Genomic DNA, 21,381 nt, shown 5'->3' with positions numbered 1-21,381 from the left:
AAAAAGTACTCAATTAAGTAATTTTTTCTATTAATTTAGTATGATTTTACTATATAAGAATTCTTTTATTAAAAATAAATAAATTAATCTGAGCTAGCACTCGGGCCCATCTACCAGCCCAATGCCTTGTTTAGCCTACCACCCCTCTCCGGTACTCCCAACCCAGTCCCCCAAGGACCCAATTGGGCCATTTCAATTTGGGTTTTTACCAAGTCGAATCAAATTGAATGTGGACAGATCCGACCCGGCTCATTTGACAGACTTAGATCTATACCGTACTGATTACTTTACCAAAGTAAAGCAACCCGTCACTTTTTTATTTTGGGATTAAAGAAGACTAGATGAGTCCAATCATCTTTTTACAACTTAAACCTTCTCTACTTAACCTAGTGCTTGTGCTCAGCACATTCACAAATCTTACATACAAAAACTATTAATACTACTTGCTTAAAAGTTAAAAAGTATATTAAACTCAACCCCCAAGGTAACGGATAAAATCATGCCAAAATTTTCTCTTCGACTCAACTCTACTTGACCCAAAAAAAAAAGAACTTATAAAAGGGAAAATTAGTCCTAAAAACTGTTTCCAAATTGGCATAAATAATATTGTACTCAAAGTTAAATAGTTAAATTAATTGGGAAAATATATTTTTGAAAGTTGTTGAAGTAATTTAACCAGTATTCTTATTGGTAGTAAATATGAGGAAAACTTAGTTAGAGTCATAAATAATAAACTCAGAGTTGCAAAAGCATTTAACGATAATTATATTATTGTCACTAAATAATTACAGTAAATCTTTAACTAGTAATTCGAGTTATCAAAGTTCATGATCCTTACAGGTAGCAATTACACACAAATTATATTTCCTACTGCAGCTAATACGTGGAGTTTCAATAACATCACTATCTTTAGGCTTCATCCCATTAGGCAACTTCCAAGTTGAGCTAAAGGAAGCTCAATATTTGCTAAATCAAATGAAATTCCAGGGCACATTCTTCTTCCTCCACCAAATAGTAAATCACTAAAAATTCTGTCCAATAAACTCCACATTATTACTACTTGCACAATTAATAAACCTTTCTGGTGAAAAGTTCTCTGCATTTTCCCAAAATTCAGCATCTCTATTAATTGCCCAAGCATTCAGTATTACTTTTTTTTTTTTTATATAGGTATGTCATATCCATTAATTATACATTGCTCCATGTATTCTCTTGGAATTAACAGAGGGAGTGGTGTATGTAACTGTTTTCAACAAATTTTCGTAGTGTTAAAAATTAACTGCAATCAAAATAAAATAAATAAAAAAGTAATTTTATTGATGAATCTTTGTGAGTATAATTTCGTTGTTCTCTTGATTCTTCTCTCCTAATATGTTTCCATAATTCGAGGGCCGGCAGTAGCGTATTTCTCGAATGTAGGAGGATGTAGACTTCTTTGAGATGTGTTTGATCTCCGAGAACGTCAGAAAGCACTTCGTCGTTTCAAGTCGATCTTCAGGAAAAACACCGTTGACCACTCCTTGTAGCTTTTCTCTAATGCTTGCAGAATGTCCTAAGAAAATTATGTAACCCTCCTATTTATAGTTGTAGGTTGGAGGCAGTCCAAATGTGGATAAACTCTTTTGCCTTCTTCTGATTGGTTCCTGTAAGTTTTCAAGCTTATCATAAATACTATATGATAAGGTTGCTTTTTGATGGGTTGTTAGACTTTGACCCGGATCGCCACATCATTTGAACACGTGGCATCCTCTTGTTGGTCTTTAATTTGATTGAGATTGCTAAGTCACCTTGACATGTGGTATGAGCTTGGGCCTCAAGATGAAATGGACCTTGGACTTGAATTAATAAAATGGACTTATTCATTTGTGAAGCCCAAATGAACATGAATTTAATCCAAATTTTGTATGAATTAAATCCAAAAAATTTACGTATCTACAGATGCTCCCTACTTCAAAGCTTGTCGAAGAGCATAGACACATTGAAGCTCAAAGACAAGTATTGAAGTATCACGAAGTAACAATATTACCCTTCTCCGGACCTTACGCATAGCGGGAGTTTAGTGCACCAGACTGCCCTTTTTTTATTATTATTTTGCGAATATAATTGAAGCGTAACTTGCACACTAACATAATATGTTAGTGTATTCCTTTAGCCCAAGCTTTGTAATTTAACATCGACCAAACTTGACCGGATGAAAAAATTGAAAAGCTTCCCACGAGGCCTAATAACGAGTTGCATCTTTGAACTTTTTAGGCAGGACTATTACCAAATTAAATACTTTCTCATAATTCATGGCAAACGTGTGACTGTGCAGTAACATTATTTTATTTATGTTTTCAAAGAGAACTAGGATTTTGACTCCTATTGTATAATGGAATCCAAGTCCTTTAAGAAAATAAATTCTTGAGCAAACTTCTTGTTTAAAGCAGATTGAATTTTCCCATTCGTGAGTCTATATAAGGACCTCATAATCACAACTAAAATATAATCAGGTCGCTGCCTTACTTCCTTTGAACAGGCTCAAAAAAAGCTTCAGTTCACTGCATCTACCTATGTTGGTGTATCAACTTCACACAGGCTCACGAAAAACATCATATCTTGACTTAGGAATATCAAAATCACAAACAGTTTGCCACACTGGAAAATAGTCTCAAAGGAATATGTCTCAAGCGGAAATCACGATCAAATTGTTCCTAAATTATCTCAGGTATATTTTTAAAAGCAACCCTCGAGTTTTGGTTCGCTGGTCGTCTCTGTTTTAAGCGGCTTCACGAAAAACTTCATATCTTGATTTAGGAATATCGAAATCATGAACGGTTTATGGCACAGGGAAGTAGACTCAAAGGGCTACATCTCACATGGATACCACGATCAGATTGTTCCTAAATTATCTCAGGTATATTTTTGAAAACAACCCTCGAGTTCTAGTTTGCTGGCCGTCTCTGTTTTATGCGGCTTCACGAAAAACTTCATATCTTGACTTAGGAATATCGAAATCACGAGAGGTTTGTGGCACTGGAAAGTAGACTCAAAGTTTTACGTCTAACTCGAGAACCACATTCAGATTGTTCCTAAAGTATCTCAGTTATATTTTTGAACTCAATCCTCAAGTTCTGATTCGCTGGCCATCTCTGTTTTACGCGGCTTCACGAAAAGTATTGTATCTTGACTTAGGAACATCAAAATCTCGAGCGGTTCATGGCATCGAAAATTCAACTCAAAGGGATACAACATGTACATAAATCACAGCCAAACTATTTATAGATTTGTACAGATATTGCTTCAAATTCAGCCCATAATTTTGCCTTGCTCAGCTCTTCAGTTTTACGCACCTGTGGTAGAAAAATCATAACCCAGACTAGGAATAACGAAATCGCGAGCTTCTTTTTTTGTTGGAAATATGACTCGAAGAACTACAACATATATAAAAATCACGGCGAAAGGCTTCATGAATTTGTACAGATATTATTTCAAACTCAGCCCACGATTCTGCCTTGCTCAGAACTTCAATTTTGCGCGTTTGTGGTAGAAAAATCATTACTCAGAGTAGGAATGACAAAATCACGTGTTTCTTTTTCCGTTGGAAAGATGACTCAAAGAACTACAATATATGTAGAAATCACAGAAAAAGGCTTTATGGTTTTGTACAAATATTGTTTCAAACTCAGCTATCGGGTCTGCTTTGCTCAGCTCTTCAGCTTTACACGTCACATGGAAAAATTCACATCTTAAGCTAGGAGTATCTGGATCGCGAACAGTTTGTGACTTTGGAAAGGATACTTCCAAAGCTAAAACATATGTGAAAAAGAAGACCTAAATAAAATTGTAATTTAGGTTGACGTATGAGTCTTGCATTCAGCTATCACGCCTCACAATTTTTTTTTCTTTTTGTTTTTTTTTCCAGGCGTGCAAGGGAGCTCAAAGGGTCTCGATGTCAGACCAAGATGACACACAAAATGCGAATGTGTTGAAGTTTTGAGCCGCGGGCAACAAGCAACACTTTCTTGCTTAGTAAAGAGTTGTTGTAGTCGATCATGTCGCGAATCTACTTCTTTCCCCACAATCACACATATTTGATTTTTATGTTTCCTCAAAACTCATCATAGACAATTATTAAGGTGATTGGGGCCTCTCTTTTATTTCAAGGAAGACGACTTCTCCCGTAGAACCTTCAACCAACACTTGAGAAATCAGATGGGGCACTTGAGACAAATTGACAACATGACTTAGCTTCAGATCATTTTCATGACATAGGCTTTTGTAAATGATGATGTATAGTTATCTTCATGTCACTCTTTTTTGTATTCATTGATGTATCAAACTCTTTCAATAATTGAGCAATAAATTCTTCTTTTTTTTAACTTCATCGCAAATTTTCTTTTTCCTTCAACTATGGATGCAAGGTAAGGCTGCGTACAATAGACCCTTGTGGTCAGGCCCTTCCCCGGACCCTGCGCATAGCGGGAGCCTTAGTGCACCGGGCTGCCCTTTTTTTTTAATTTATGGATGCCTTTATATTTCAAAGAATATGATGAACACATAAACTCGTAATTTTTTTTTGAGCCGTACACAGTTTAAACTCATGCGAGCCAAGAGTAACATCCAGTTTAGGATCGTGCGTTAAGGAGCGTTTTGGGGAAGAATTCCATCAATGTGACTGTCCTTCTAAAACTTTGTGATGAATCATTAATGTACTTTGATTTGGTGTTGGATTTTATGCTTTTGCATATTTGAGCTGATTAACATTTGATCTCGTGTCAACTTCCGAAAGTAGCAATTTAGAAGTCCTTTGATGCTTTCGACTTTTGGGTGCCACCAAAGTCCAAGTATCATAATTCTTGTCATTAGAGAAGTCATGCACCCTGAGTGTGTTCGTTGTTTTCTTCAAGGCAGAAACTTCAACAGGTTCAAAGTTCCCAAACTGTAGCATGATGACTCCTTCAAGTTCCCAAACTTCATCTTTCAGGATGAAGCATTTTGTGGTGTGATGACCAACAATGCGGTGAAATTTGCAATACTTAGGATCATCGACTTTGTTGGATTCTTCAGTTCGCTTTGACTCAAGGAGCGAAATGACTTCATTAGTTAGCAGGTCATCAAGAATCGTACAAACGTTTGAATCAGGAAAAGGATATACCTTTTCTTGTAACTCTTTCAAGGTTGGTTGATTTTTCAACTTTTGTCTTGTGGATGCCCTTGTAGAAGTCACAGTTATCGCCATGGATTCCTTAGTTTGGTATTCTGGTGACTCATTGAGTTTTGCAGCTTCGTTTCTTGGATCAAAGACAAGTGATGCATTTCCATAGCTTGTAATGCTCAATTCCATGTCATGAGCGCGCGTAGCTAATTCTTCAAAAGTTTGAGGATTAATACCTTGGAGGATATAAACAAGGTCCCAATGCATTCCTTGAATACAAATGTCAACTGCGGAAGCTTCAGAAAGTTGATCCTTGCAATCTAAGCTCAACATTCGCCAACGATTGATGTAATCCATTACGGGCTCATCCTTACTTTGTTTTGTGTTTGTTAACTCCATCATGCTCACTGTACGACGGGTGCTATAAAAACAATTAAGAAATACACTTTGAAGTTTCTCCCAACAGTCAATTGATTGAGGCTCTAAGTCCATGTACCAATCAAAGGCATTACCTTTCAATGAACACACTAACTTTTGACAAGAAGATCACCATGTTTACCGGCACTACTACAAATCTCGACGAAATGTATAATGTGTTGTCTTGATTTCCCTTCCCATCAAACTACTGCAACTTTGGCGATTGATATTCAATTGGCATCAGTAAACTTTCAATTCGCTTAGAATACGGCTTTGAGTATCCTAAATAACTTTGTGATGGACCATCATATTGAGATTTGATGGTGTTTGCGATCATATCTTGTAGTTGTTGAATCGTTAGAGTAGCCACTGAAGTAGACTACTTTGCACATTGAGATTCAACTAGCCTGGTGGGAGATTCAATATCAATTTTTTCTTACGGTGCTAGGTTTTGATTTGACTCTCCAGGGCAATAGAGATCTAATTTGCTCATAAGTTGGGCGATTTGAAGATCTTTTTCTTCAATAGATTTCTTTAATGCCTCAATAGTTTGTGTTATCACAACAAGTTGTTCGTCGACGTTGACTACATCTGTCATCATGACGTTGACCTCTATTGAGGTAAATGAATCTGTCGAATCTATGAAATCCTCATAGTTAAAGCCAGTTTGAGAGATTCTATTTGATTAAAAAAATGGATTTTTCCCCAAAACCCATAGTATGAGATCTGTCTTTCTCCAAAAAAATGTAGAACTCTAATTTATTCATGTTGCTTGCTTCGAGATTTGCCTTGCATGAAGTATCATTGATTTCTTTGAAGTTCATTGCAGTAGTTGAATTTGTAGCTTTTATATTTGCAGGAGGAAGAGATGAAGAGTAGAATTGGTCCCACTGGGTGTGCCAAATTTGTTTGCAATAAATTTTCGTAGTGCTGAAAATTAACTGCAATCAAAATAAATAAAAGAAAAAGTAATTTTATTGATGAATCTTTGTGTGTACAATTCTGTTGTTCTCTAGATTCTTCTATCCTAATATATTTCCGTAATTCGAGGGCTGGCAGTAGTGTATTTCTCGAATGCAAGAGGATGTAGAATTTTTTGAGATATGTTTAATCTCCGGGAATGTCAGAAAGCATTTCGTCATTTCAAGTCGATCTCCAGGAAGAACTCCGTTGAGCACTCCTTCGAAGAACTATGTAGTTGGTATTGTAGCTTTTCTCCAATGCTTGGAGAATGTCCTCAGAAAATTATGTAACCCTCATATTTATAGTTGTAAAAGGGAGGCAGTCCAAATGTAGATGAACTCTTTTACCTTCTTCTTATTGGTTCTTGTAAGTCTTCAAGCTTATCATAAATACTATATGATAAGGTTGCTTTTTGATGGGTTGTTAGACTTTGACCTTGACACATCATTTGAACACATGGCATCCTCTTGTTGGTCTTTAACTTAACTGAGATTGCCAAGTCATCTTGAAACGTGGCATGAGAATGGCCTCAAGATGAATTGGACCTTGAACTTGAATTAATAAAATGGACTTATTCATTTGTGAAGCCCAAATTAATTATTCAACCCAAATGAACATGAATTTAATTCAAATTTTGTATGAATTAAATCCAATAAAATTTACGTGTCTACAGTAACCTTAGAGTTTCCTTAATTACTAATTTTAGGTATCTAATTTCTTTCAAATCCCTCTCTGTTACTCTGTTTTTTCCCTTGAGAATTCTTCTCTGTTCTGTTCGTGCTTTTTCCATAATTTTGGGGTTTCTCATCATTTCAACCATTGCCCAATCAAGAACGGTTGCTGAAGTTTCAGTTGCAACGAACATGTCCTGCACATATATGGATTATATGATCATATCTTCTAATATTGGTCTAAATAAGTATTCCCATTCTCATTTATATAGTAATTTTTGACTCGATATAAAATTTAAGAAAAAATAAAAGACTTTTGGAATTTAAGATAATTCTTATCTATCATGTATTAATTTGAAATAATTTTAGAAATTCATAAATTTTAAATCCCGAATAACATCCAAAAGAGTTTAGTAATAATGACTATCTTCATTGATTCATTTCATGTAGTATTAGTTTTCATAATATAATATTATTGATGACAATCATGATCATGATCATATAGAATGGAGTAATGCAAAAAAATAAAAATAAAAAAAATCTCACCGTTATGACTGCTTTGATATTGTCTGCAGTGAAGGGAAATTCAAGAGCGCCATTTTCTTGAAGTCTTAATAGGAGATTCACCAAATCGTCTTTTCTTAATAACTCTTGTTGATTACCATTAATCTTTTGATATTGTAGCTTCTCCTTATGCTCTTCTTTTATCATGTCAAGCACCTTGTCTAACTCTTTGTGAATCTTCACTAATTTTGCTTTTATCCCAGTAATGGTTTGAAACAATAATTTGAGTGAAGGAAACATCTCACTTATGTCCAAACCTTGTTAAATAAATATATTAGTCAAACACAAATTGTTACTATATGCAAATTAAAAGTATTTTTTAAAAAAAAATCAGCCAAACAAACTATAAGTACACTAGATTAGTCCCTTCACCTGATGCATATTACTCTTTCCATTTCATATTATTTGACATTTGTTAACCTGACACACTCCTTTAAAAAAGCTTTAATTAGAAATTTATTTTACTAAACTAATTTTTTTAATAGTGCTTTAAAATTCTAAATTTGAGTTATGTTACTTTATTTAGTTATTAATACTAAGAGTAGCATGAGAAGATAATAAAACTCTTTTAATTTGCTAAAATGAAGAAATAGAAATGAAATACCTATTTTTTTAAATAGAGATGAAGTAAAATGAAACAAAAATACTACTTAATAGTGTTATCCTTTAGATCGAAAAACAAACAAACAAAAAAAGGGTCCAAACCTACCATCATTGAAGCGATATCCTTTACCAAAGACATGAAATATGTTGATTCTTCTTTCCTCCTCTTCCCAAATGTTGCTCTACAAAGTACAACATTTGTGAGAGCATATATCTTTTCTGTAAGATTAATAATTGATCCAGATTTTGATTCAACATATTGAACAAGATTGAATGCTTCTTCCTCCCTAATAGAGGCAAATGATAGAACATTCTCTGCGCTCAATAGTTTCAACGTGCACAATTTATGCATTTGTCTTCAGTAATTTTAATAAGGTGAAAACGCTATATCTAAATAGTTGTAAGACAAAATCTTCATACTTAAAAGCCCAGGACGACTTGCGAACGCAATATCATGAGTTTTTAGTACCTCTTGGGCTATACGAGGACTCGAAATAACAATCGTAGGGATATCGCCAAGCTGCAAGTGCATTAAAGGGCCGTGCTTTTTGGCTAAGTCTCTTAGAATATGGTAAGGTAATTGGCTTGCAATTAAATGGTGAATGCTTCCTATGGGAGGCAATTTCCATGGACCTGGAGCCAAGTTTAGAGTTGGTCTTATTTTCTTGGATAAAAACTTCAAGTGAGAATAAGAAACAATATAGTGAGAAATGTGGCAAGAGAAAGGGGAAAATGTTGTAGCTCCATGATGGAATGAGAAAAAAGATTGGTTGTTAGTCCTCATTTTATAAGCAAATTTTGTTTCTTGGATAATTTATTGGACATACGTTTTCCTTGAAGCTAATTTGGATGATAAATTATGTTTATGTGAATCCAACATTATATACTTTAAGAAAAAGGTTCAAATATGTCATTCAAATATTAAAATTAGTTTATCTTATGTCATATATTAAAAGTTTAACTCATTATTTATGTACCGCATTACCATAAGCCTCACGTGAAGTTTAACTCATTTATGTACCGCATTACCATAGCCTCGTAAGAATTCTTCACCAGCAAGCTGTTGCTGCCGTCACCACAAACTATTTTTGGAACTGCCACTGTGACGCAGCTTCCCTTGTTCCGATCAACGATGAGGATTTTAGTGTCGTCTCCGCCACAGAGGAGAGTTGATGGTCGCGAGGACAAAGCTGAATTTTTCCTCTATAGCTTCATAAGTTTAACCTTAAACTTAAAATTAATTAATGATAATGACGATCGAGTGACAAGGATATATATTTCGTGGATGGTTAGCTTACTCAAATTCACTTTGATTGAGTGAATAAATTACACAATGAAGTAAAGATATAAAATTGAATTGAAATATTAAGATGAACAAATAGAATATAATGAATTCGAGTCCACATTCAAATATTTGCTTGATACAGAAAAAGAAAATAACAACTATTTGCTTGATACAAAAATGTTAACAGAAAAGGAGATCTTCATGATCTTTGCCAGAGTAAAAAAAACAAAAAGTAAAGGTTCTATATATAAAATACATAAACTTGTATTTGTAGGAGTCCAATATTCGTTACACTCTCTCAATTTATGTGCCACAAATAAAATTTTCAGAGAACTCACAATTTTTTATATGTTTTTTAAATATTTTAAATTGTTAATTATTATAATCTATAGTACTTTTTACGTAATATTTAATTAATATATGTTGTTTTCTGTGTTCCAATTTTTATGTGACACTGATAGAATTTCAAGAGTTAATTAAAAAATATATATAATTTTTTAAATATTTAAGTTGTTAACTATTATGATTATAATACTTTTTAATAATTTTTAAATATATAACAAATTAAAAGAAAAAATAAAACAAACAAATTACGACACCTAAACTAAAAGCAGTCATGTCTTGAAAACAATGTAACTGATGTTTGGGGAGTCTTATCCTAATACAGACACTTTTTGAGCATCACGTGTTAAAAGGAACACACCCTAAATACACATCTAAATAGACACTTCACCCACGAATGAGGGAACTATTCCAAACAATGGACTATGACGACAAATAGTGATAATCATAATTAAATAAAATTTAAAATAAATTGATAAAGATCTTAAAATTTTAAAAGTAAAAATAATTATGGATAAATTGCACTAAAAAAAATTTTAAAAATGTATTTTGCACTATCAAATGAATAAAGACAACAACAACAACAACAACTCAGTGAAATCCCACAACGTGGGGTCTGGGAGGGTAAAGTATACACAGACTTTACTCCTATCAAGGTAGGAAAGCTGTTTCCAAGAGACCCTCAGCTCAAAGGAAGCATAAAAAGAGATCAGATAAAGCTAAGAAGTTCAAAGAGATATGGAAAAGCAAATAACGAATAACGCAAATAACGAAAGCGACACAGATAAAATAGAGTAATCAAAGTACAGAAGGTAATAGAGAGATAATAACAGAAGTCAAAGCACAAGAAATTATAGTGTGCTAATGTGCCTACTAACACGGAAGAATAACGAGACTATGTACTAGTCTTCTACCCTAATATGGGTCCTCCACACCCTCCTATCTAAGGTCATGTCATCGTTAAGCTGTAGTTGCGCCATGTCCTGTCTAATCACCTCTCTCGAATATTTCTTTGGCCTACCCCTACCTCTTCTGAAACCATCCATGGCCAACCTCTCACACCTCCGCACTGGGGCATTTGTGTCTCTCCTCTTCACATGCTCAAACCATCTCAGTCTCATTTTCCCGCATCTTGTCTTCTACCGAGGCCACTCCTACCTTGTCCCGAATAGCCTCATTTCTAATCTTGTCGCTCCTAGTATGCCCACACATCCATCTCAACATTCTCATCTCGGCTACTTTCATCTTTTGAACGTGAGAGACCTTAACTGGCCAACACTTCACCCCATATAACATAGTCGGTCTAACCACCACTTTGTAGAACTTGCCCTTAAGTTGTGGTGTCACCTTCTTATCACATAGCACACCATAAGCGAGCCTCCATTTTATCCACCCTGCCCCAATACGATGTGTGACATCATCGTCAATCACCCCGCTGCCTTGTATAATAGACCCAAAGTACTTGACACTACTTTTCTTTTGGATGGCTTGGTCACCAAGCCTAACTTCTGCGCCAACCTCCTGAGGTGTCTCACTGAACTTGCACTCTAAGTACTCTGTCTTGGTCCTACTCAGCTTAAACCCTTTAGACTCCAAGGTATGTCTCAAATCCTCTAGCTTGGCGTTAACTTCGCTACGAGTCTCATCAATCAGGACTATGTCGTCCGCGAAAAGCATACACTGTGGCATCTCACTTTGAATTTGTCATGTCAATCCCTCCATCATCAAGGTAAATAAAAACGGACTAAGGGCTGATCCTTGATGCAACCCCATCACAACTGGAAAGTGCTCTGAGTCCCCTCCTACTGTCCTTACCCTGGTTTTGGCACCCTCCTACATGTCCTTGATCACCATAATGTACGACATAGGTTCACCTTTAGCCTCCAAACATCTCCATAGTATCTCTCGTGGAATTTTATCGTAAGCTTTTTTTAGATCGATGAATGCAAGTCCCTCTTCCTTTCCCTATACTGCTCCATCAGTCTCCTCATAAAATGGATGGCTTTTGTAGTTGAGCGTCCCGGCATAAATCCGACATATTTGATCTTAATTATTAAGGAATAAATGTATTTCATTTGGGTGCAAATTTCACCCTTTGTCCAAGTATTAAGCATAAAGTCGAAGGATAAGCATGTAGTACAAGTTCAAAGGCTAGGCATAAACTTTGTCTGAAAACGTATAGTACAAGATAGTACACATTACAAACTCAAACAAAGCTTACCAACTCCCCTTTATCTCCTTTTCACCTTTGCTATTCTCATCATTCTCACACACCTTATCATCATTTAATCGAAAGGTCCATACTTACCCAACAAATCAACAAAACACCCATCATCTTCTCCAAAAACCCAAATCGGAAAAGCAAAAATGATGCACATGACCTTTTATTGGGGTAAAAATGTGACCGTTTTGTTCGATTTCTGGAGAACCGATTCATGGACTAGCTATGCAATTACTTTACTCGCTTGTTTTATCTTCTCGTTATTCTATCAGTATATGGAGGATCGTCGTCAACGATTCAGGATTCTCTCTGCCAATTCCAAGAGGAATTACCCGCCGCCTAGCGCCGCCGTAAATGTTCCCCTTCTTCACACTTCTCCGACCGTCGGCGGTAGGTGGAACTCAGCGAGATTTGCTACGGCGATCCTTTTTGGGGTCAACTCGGCGATTGGTTATTTGCTTATGTTGGCTGTTATGTCATTCAACGGCGGCGTTTTTGTGGCCGTTGTTCTGGGTTTGGCGATCGGATATTTATTCTTCAGGATCGGCGATGAGGATGATTTCGCCGTTGATAATCCATGTGCTTGTGCTTGATATGATATTGTTAATGGGTTTGATTGTTGTATTTATGCATACAGATTCAATGATAATGAAAATGATTTTTTTTTTTTTTGACATAGCAGTATTGGATCTGTTGATCTTTTACATTTGCTTCTGTTCTGTTGTATTTCTCGATCTCAATATAATTGTACACTTCGTTGCTTTTTCTTGTTGTTTTGATAAGATTGTGGGAACCCCTTCTCAGATCTGGCCTTAAGTAAGCTTTTTCTACACACAAATTATCAAATATATTTTTGACAGTAGAGAAAACATGATTGTTGTCGTAAAATGCTGTTATCTAAATTGTATTTTATTTTAATCCCATAAAGGGAATGAAGAATTAAGATAGCAGTACCAGCTAGTTTAGGGACAAAACTCCAGCAGGAATATCTAATGAGTTTTTCATATCTATATACTGCTAGGCGGTGGAGTTTGAATTTTTATTTGGAAAAAAATTAAGAAAATTTAATATTTAATATATATATATAAAAAAATAATTTTAGTTTTATATAAATAGTGTAGTTTTTCACCCTTATCATTCGTCGGACTGTGCCCCTGTTTGTTCCCCCAAAATATCCCAAGGCTAGCTAGATTGTCCAATTTAATCGTTGTATAAATTAAATACTACTATATGACTTGTCTTTTCTACTGTAATAAGTAAGCACAGAGAGATCTGTCGATCAACTCGTGTGTTCTTATTAATTTCCTTACTAATAATCGTAGACAAATGTTATACGTGTTTGACAAATTAAGGTGAAGTAGCCATCTTTTTCATCTGTAAAATATTCATCAACATGACCATTGACCCCATAGACAAGGGCAAATCTAAGAGGGATTGAGGCTGGCCACCTGATCCCCTAAAGAAGCTTTCAACTTAATTTTGTGTTAAAAGGTTCTTATGATTTTAATTCATCTCCAAAGCTTTTTCCACACTAATGAATTGACCTTATCACTATGCACAATTAGGAATGACCTGCAATGGACCTATACACCTACTATGAATGATTCGGGTCTTAACATAAAATTTCTGATGTGTTATATTTCTTTAAGTCTCATATAACATGTATATTTAAGAACACAAAACTAAAAGATATTTTTATACATTAATTGTATAAGATTAATTATTATTTATACTTTTTAAAAAATTTGTGCCTAATCAAATTAAGATAAAAGAAATTAAAACGAAAAGAGTTTATAGGATACCAAGAAAGTACTACTCTCTTGGTCTTATTTTATGTTGTCTTGGGTTGGTTGGCCTTGAGCATGAATTCAAGAAAAGTAAGGAAAAGTATTACTCCTAGTGTACCAAGATATTAAATTTTATGATCACAAAATATGTGAGGTGTGATATTAGAATTAAAAAGTTATTAAATATATAATTGACTATTATTTCTTAAACAAATTATAATTGAATATTCTTTCTTAAACAAATTAAAGAAAGTAAAATGAATAGATTAAAATGGAGGAAATAATTATTTTTGTTCAGATCTATCTTGCTCCAATAAATGATCTATATATAACTTCTTCTTTTTTGAAAAATCAATTATCTTAGCTATGTTGAATTTTGTACCAAAATTTTTTTTTCTGAAAGCCACCAATCGCGATAATATTTCATGTTAAGCTGGTTTTAATACATTAACTAACTCTATTGAAACTTGAAAGACCAATAAAGTGACACATAGTAGTTGACAGCCTAATGCACATTCTATGAGTTAATTATTCCACAAATATAAAATTATATGAAAAATGTTCATTGTATTTCCTCACTAACCACGTGAATGTAATTAAGTTGAATACTTTTTCATCAAGAATATTTGATAGAAGGAAAAAAAGGCATCATTAGTAATTAAATATTGATCTCAATTTTAAAATTATTATCTTTTATAAAGTTCTGTATTCCAATTTTCTTTGGTAAGATTTTCTTTTAAATTATTGATTATTATAGTTAAATTATGATTTTTTTTTTGTGTTAACTAAGACAAAGTGAATTCTTATTTCATATTCATTTAAAATCAACTATTGGGTGAATGTACAAATTTAACTATTCTAATAAATAAAAAACAGTAACTTAATACCTACAAAATATTTGCGCCAACAACTTTTGTGATACAAAGGTCCAAAAGGTAACAAGAAAAAACTTAAAGGACTTCAGTGCAAATATTCTTTTAATCGTAACTCTAAAACTGACCCAGAGGAGAAAATGCATTGAGTTGAATATACAAAAACTGCTTCAAGAATCTGATTTTACTTGGAGAAGATAGCGATTTCATTGAATCGATTCTATTTTACAGTCATTTGAGCTTCTGAGTATGCTTCAAATCCATCTTTTTTCTCATTTCTTGTGTAGTAATTTGATCTTTTTGTGTAAAAGATGACCAGTACGTAGCTTCTTGTGAAGACATTGTTGGATTTAGAAGCCTGCATTTCTTGTGATTTAGTGCCTGTATGTATTCTTGAACTTGAAAAATTAAATGTTAGGCTTCTTCATGAGTTAATTTAATTTGGTGAGATAGATTGTTTGATTTTCGTTTGCGGCCGATTGTTTTCTTGTTCTGAAGTTTTCTGTTTCTAATGCCGTAGCTGCTCATTTGCTTTTGTCTTGGTGTTCCCACATTTTGAATGAATCCCACTTACAGAAAAGGAAGAGGCAATATGAAGATGATCTCATTCGTATTTTGTGCCTGTATGTATTCTTGAACTTGAAAAATGAAATGTTAGGCTTCTTTATGTGTTAATTTGGTGAGGTAGATTATTTTCTTGTTCTGAAGTTTTCTTTTTCTAATATCATAGCTGCATTTTTTCTGATATGCTTGTTATTTTAAACAACTATTTGTGAAATAATTGTCCACATGATCAATTGTGGAAGGCATCAGGCTTTGCCCCTTGGTATTTAAGAAAAACCAAGAAGTGGCAGAACAGGGGTTAATTAATTATGGTATATCTTCTGGTATTTATTTCCTCAGAATGCATAATCATGTACGAAGATTAGGATTCTACAGTAGTTTGCATGTTGACGGATTCTGTGCATAAGGTTAACCTACTGTTGATCTATTGATTCCTTCTTCTCATACCATGTCTGTGTGAACTCATGCATTTGAGTCAAGTTTACAAACACCCTGGATTGTTTCGCTTTTCCTGCCCTTTTAGGAGATATTCCTTGCGTGTGTATATATAAGAATTTTCAGTCCTATGTTACCTGGATTTAGGTTGGATATATTTGGTTCATGAGTCAGTAAGTATCCATTTAGCCAGTCCAAGTTAGCAAGTTCTAAGTGTATCTTGAAGGATCTGGATGGACTAACACCAAGTTTTCAATCTAAATATGTCAAGGCAATTGAAAGTCCACGTAACATAGATTTGTTTGAAGTATAAAGTTTAGCATGGAGACAATACCTATTATATGAGTGGATTTCTTGGCCATCTAATTTAATGTCTTGAAATATTGCCATTGTCCCATTGGTTCTCTTAGAGATAATTGTTATGGTAAGGTTACACGAAACGCCCATCATACATGCAGAATAGATGTCTGTGTCGCAGAATAGTTGGTTCTCTTAGAATTACATCCCTTCCAAATACAATTCTTGAGCATAAGAACATCTTAATAGCAGAAGTCTCTATTTGCATGAAATTCATTCAAGAGATAACTGGTGTCTATTGATGTTTATTTGGGATAATGAAACCCGCTTCTGTGGATTCATTTGTCAACTTGCTTCCTAGTAAGATAGCTTTCAAAAATGTATGTGTTATACTATGGAGTTAAGCATATATTTGGGAATACCATAATTTATAAGTGTCAATGGCTGCTCTTTATCTTATTGATGCTTATCACTGAATTAATGATGTGTGTGACATAATTGCTGAAAATTGCAATGCAGGACTGCGTAATAGTAACACACAGGGTAGAGTTTTCTGTACAATCATTTACAATGTCTATTTTAGCGAAGTTACGCTGCATCACACTTGATGTCACCGGTACACTGATTGCTTACAAAGGAGAGCTGGGTGACTCTTATTGCTTGGAAGCCAAAGCTGCTGGGCAGCCATGTCCTGGCTATAAGAGGGTTGATGATGGTTTTAAAATAGCATATGCAGCATTGGCAAAGAAGCATCCCTGTTTTGGATTTGCTGATAAGATTTAACATTGTGTGGTGGAAGACTTGTGTCAGGGATTCCTTTGTTCAGGTAGTGCGCATGACATTATCTTGGGATATTTGGTTTTCAGTATTTGAACTGTAATTATTTTATGTTTCTACTGATATTGAGTATCCTTTCTTTTGACAGGCAGGTTATGAATATGATGATGAGACATTTGAGAAGATATTTACACGCATATATCGTACTTTTGGTTCTGCTGAACCTTATAGCATATTTCCTGATGCTATACCATTCCTCAGATGGCTCCGCGAGAGGGGCGTTACCGTTGGGTTGGTCAGCAATGCTGAGAATCGATATCGAGATATAATTCTTCCTGAATTAGGCTTGAAACAGGTAGATATGCAAATGTTCTCATTCTTCTTCTAACAATTTTTGGTTGATCTGAATCTTTTTCCACAAATACTGAAAAACCATGAAGTAGTAATTGTGAACTCTTTTGTGTGTGTGACCAAAATCAGAGATCTGAGTGGGATTTTGGCGTATTCTCTGGTGTTGAAGGTGTTGAAAAACCAAATCCAAGGATATTTGAGATTGCTTTGAAGAGAGCAGGAAATGTAGCACCAGAAGAAGCACTTCACATTGGCGATAGCTTGAGGAAAGACTACTTAGCTGCGAGAAGTTTTGGGATGCATGCTTTGTTGTTGGACAGGTTCAAGACTGCTGATGCTGCCGATTGGAGGAAATTTGGTGCCACTGTGTTGCCTGACTTGATCGCTACCAAAGACTGGCTGACCTCTGAAGAATTGAAATGAAGTGACATGTGAAATATGATGGTAGATTAGTATTGCAAGAATGGGAAAATGAGCTCTGAGTTCTATAAATGTAAAAAATGAGGAAGGATTTGGTTCAATATGCTATGCTTTGTAGTAATATTATCTCTTTTCTTCTTTCTCTATGGCAAGCATACTTCTGCCCAGATAGAATATAGTATAACTAACTGTTGATTGAGAAGTTGCTACATAAACCACATGCACAATTAGAAGCAATCTTATGTCCTGTCGACCTGGTGTATCATTTTTTTGCAGTTTTTCAATCCTATATCGAAAACGAGTTGTTGAATCCACGAAAGCATACAGACACTAGCTTTGTTGTGGATTCAACAACTCGTTTTCGATATAGGATTGAAAAACTGCAAAAAAATGATACACCAGGACACTAGCTTTGTTGTGGATTCAATTGAAACTCTAATAGCAAAGCTCACAGCAGTACGCATTTTGTGTTGCGATTTCGACTACATAGATTAGTCAAGTTCGATAAAGTATAGGTCGACTGATAATAGCCATTTGTCTCTCTATATTTGAATTAGCTAGCACCCTAAATTCGTCGTCAACAATCCCAGCACCTTCATGTGTGTCCCCATCCCCTTGTCTTGCTTCTCATATAATAGCTGATGGATCGCTTGGTCGGTCTTTGACAATTCTCTTCTCAATAGTTAGTGTTTGCAGTTGAGTTAAATACAATATTTTTTTTCTTTACATTTTACTAGTAATATCAAAAGTCTTTTTTTGTGTGTATAAGAATGTCTAGTAATGTAAAAGTCATTTTTTGTGCAAAAGTCACTCACATATACTCCTATCATTAAAAAAATAACTCACATATACCTTTTTTATCTAAAGAAAGTGAAAAGATTAAATTTAAGTTTATTTTTTTAATTTTTAATTTTAAAAAAATTCATGTAGATAAAGGATCATTACGCATCATTTTTCAAACAAATTTCCATCAATTATATGAATTCTCATTTAGTATGCAAAGGATAAAACTTGATTAAAAATATGCTTGGTAGGGAGGAACCTATTTAATTATGAAAAATAGTTATATTTCAATTTTTTTCATATTTGATTTTAATTGATCTGAATGTTTCTTAAAAATAAAAGTATAGTAAGCAAGTCTCACAGGTAGCTTTCTATGTTGATAGACTCCTCCTTACACCACTACAACTTCAACCCTGCCTCCACAATCCCGTACTATCACTCTCGAGATCTCGATTTTATCCTCATTTCATAATATTTTATGTATCTACATTAATATTTAAATATTCTTAAAATATATTTTTTTCTTACTTATCAAACACCAACAGCTAATCACTATATACTTATGTTACATCAGTTTTTTTTCTATGTTAATCACAGCTTGGACATAGATATCCACTTTAGCGTTTACTTGTTCGATCATGTATATTAGTAGTGATTGATGAGAACCATGTGTAACAATGACTGGACTTTCAAATAAAAAAGAGAAAATATTAGATAACTTTGTCACTTGGATAGGTGTCGCGACTTTGGGTATTGTAGGAGAATAAAGGCTGAGGAGGTTATGGGAGCTGTTCGTAGGATAAGCAGGGGAAAAGCGACCGGACCTGACGAGATCCCTGGGGAATTTTGGAAGAATGCAGGTAGGGTAGGATTGGAGTGGCTGACTGCGCTGTTTAATGTCATTTTCAGGACATCGAAGATGCCTGAAGAATGGAGGTGGAGTACAATCATTCCCGTGTACAAGAACAAGGGAGACATTCAAAGCTGCAACAACTATAGAGGTATCAAACTGCTAAGTCACACTATGAAAGTGTGGGAAAGGGTGATAGAAATGAGAGTGAGGAGTAGTGTGTCTATTTCAGAGAACCAGTTTGGATTTATGCCGGGGCGCTCGACTACAGAAGCCATTCATATCTTAAGGAGATTGGTAGAGCAGTATAGGGAGCGGAAAAGGGACTTACACATGATATTTATTGACCTAGAAAAGGCCTATGACAAAGTCCCAAGGGAGGTCCTATGGAGATGCTTGGAGGCGAAATGTTTACCTGTGGCATACATTAGAGCGATTAAAGACATGTATGATGGAGCTAAGACCAGGGTAAGGACGGTAGGGGGGGACTCGGAGCACTTTCCTGTTACGATGGGGTTGCACCAGGGATCGACTCTTAGCCCGTTTCTATTCGCCCTGGTGATGGATCAATTGACTAGACAAATACAAGGTGAGGTGCCTTGGTGTATGTTGTTCGCGGATGACATAGTCCTGATTGACGAGACTCACAACGGAGTTAACGACAAGCTGGAGGGCTGGAGACAGACGTTGGAGTCTAAAGGATTTAAATTGAGTAGGACCAAGACAGAATACTTGGAGTGCAGTTTCAGTGGCCTGCCACGTGAGGCTGACGGGGTAGTGAGGCTGGGTACCCAGGCCATTCAAAAGAAAAGAAGCTTCAAATACCTTGGGTCTATTATACAGGAAGATGGGGATATCGACGACGATGTTTCACACCGCATCAGTGCAGGGTGGATGAAATGGAGGCTCGCCTCCGGAGTGCTGTGTGACAAAAAAGTGCCACCAAAACTCAAAGGCAAGTTCTACAAAGTGGTGGTTAGACCGACCCTATTGTACGGGGTGGAGTGTTGGCCAATCAAGAAACTTCATGTCCAGAAGATGAGAGTCGCGGAAATGCGAATGCTGCGGTGGATGTGTGGGCACACTAGGATGGATAGAATTAGGAATGAAGATATCCGAGACAAGGTGGGAGTGGCATCGGTGGAGGACAAGATGCGGGAAGCGAGACTGAGATGGTTTGGGCATGTGAAGAGGAGAGACACGGATGCTCCAGTGCGGAGGTGCGAGAGGTTGGCTATGGACGGTTTCAGGAGGGGCAAAGGGAGGCCAAAGAAATATTGGGAAGAGGTCATTAGACATGATATGGCACAGTTGCAGCTCTCCGAGGACATGACCTTAGATAGGAGGCTATGGAGGACTCAGACTAAGATAGTGGGCTAGGTGGCCGATCGGTTCTCCATAGTAGTCGTAGTCGCGCTCATTTGTCTTAACATAGGATTGTGCATGGGTTTACTGCTTATATTAGTTGGCCCAGTCTACTTTGGGTATCCTATTTTATCTATAGTAGTTAATGCCCCTTTATCCCCGATCTTTCCTACCCTGACTTTATCGCTTTATCGCTCTCATTATTCATTATTCATTATTCATTATTCATTATTCATATCTTTATATTGTCTGTTATATGTCTGGCTTTACTGACCTATGTCTTGTTTTTCCTTGTTTCTCCTCCCTTGTTTCTTCTCTCTTAAGCCGAGGGTCTTTCGGAAACAGCCGCCCTACCTTTTAAGGTAGGGGTTAGGTCTGCGTACACTCTACCCTCCCCAGACCCCACATGGTGGGATCACACTGGGTTTGTTGTTGTTGTTGTTGTTGTTGTTAAATAACAGATTTTATTATTATCAAAGAGCCATGTGAGTACAATTTGATGAGTAAGCAATGGACATCCCCCGTCTTAATATGCTGCAGCCAGAACTCAAATAACCGCCTATTTCATTTCCTATGGATAGTAATCAAGATTGTTCAATGTACTAATCAATTTTGCCTGCCTGCTTCCTCTAATATGAACGTCTTGGATAATACGTATCGGCTGGTTTTGAATACGT

At 35.6% G+C, this 21,381-nt stretch overlaps 1 protein-coding gene and 2 pseudogenes across 1 annotated transcript; 2 read left to right on the top strand and 1 right to left on the bottom strand.

Moving 5' to 3' along the window:
- Nucleotides 1–818: 818 nt before the first annotated feature.
- On the bottom strand, nucleotides 819–9,125 carry LOC129873227 (premnaspirodiene oxygenase-like; annotated as a pseudogene).
- A 3,011-nt stretch (nucleotides 9,126–12,136) lies between these two features.
- Nucleotides 12,137–12,969, top strand: LOC129873226 (copper transporter 5-like). Its single transcript, XM_055948276.1, has one exon. It carries the CDS (start codon nucleotides 12,350–12,352, stop codon nucleotides 12,794–12,796), a length of 447 nt encoding a protein of 148 aa, XP_055804251.1. The 5' UTR covers nucleotides 12,137–12,349; the 3' UTR covers nucleotides 12,797–12,969.
- A 2,149-nt stretch (nucleotides 12,970–15,118) lies between these two features.
- Nucleotides 15,119–17,959, top strand: LOC129874026 (uncharacterized; annotated as a pseudogene).
- Nucleotides 17,960–21,381: the final 3,422 nt, after the last annotated feature.

Source organism: Solanum dulcamara, chromosome 11 (genome assembly GCF_947179165.1).
Source record: "Solanum dulcamara chromosome 11, daSolDulc1.2, whole genome shotgun sequence".
Lineage (NCBI taxonomy): Eukaryota > Viridiplantae > Streptophyta > Magnoliopsida > Solanales > Solanaceae > Solanum > Solanum dulcamara.
Note: the sequence above shows the minus strand (reverse complement) of the source record. Positions and strands in the feature narration are given on the sequence as shown.

Coding starts and splice junctions, on each gene's coding strand:
- LOC129873226 (XM_055948276.1), top strand. CDS start 12,350: ATGATGCACATGACCTTTTATTGGGGTAAAAATGTGACCGTTTTGTTC.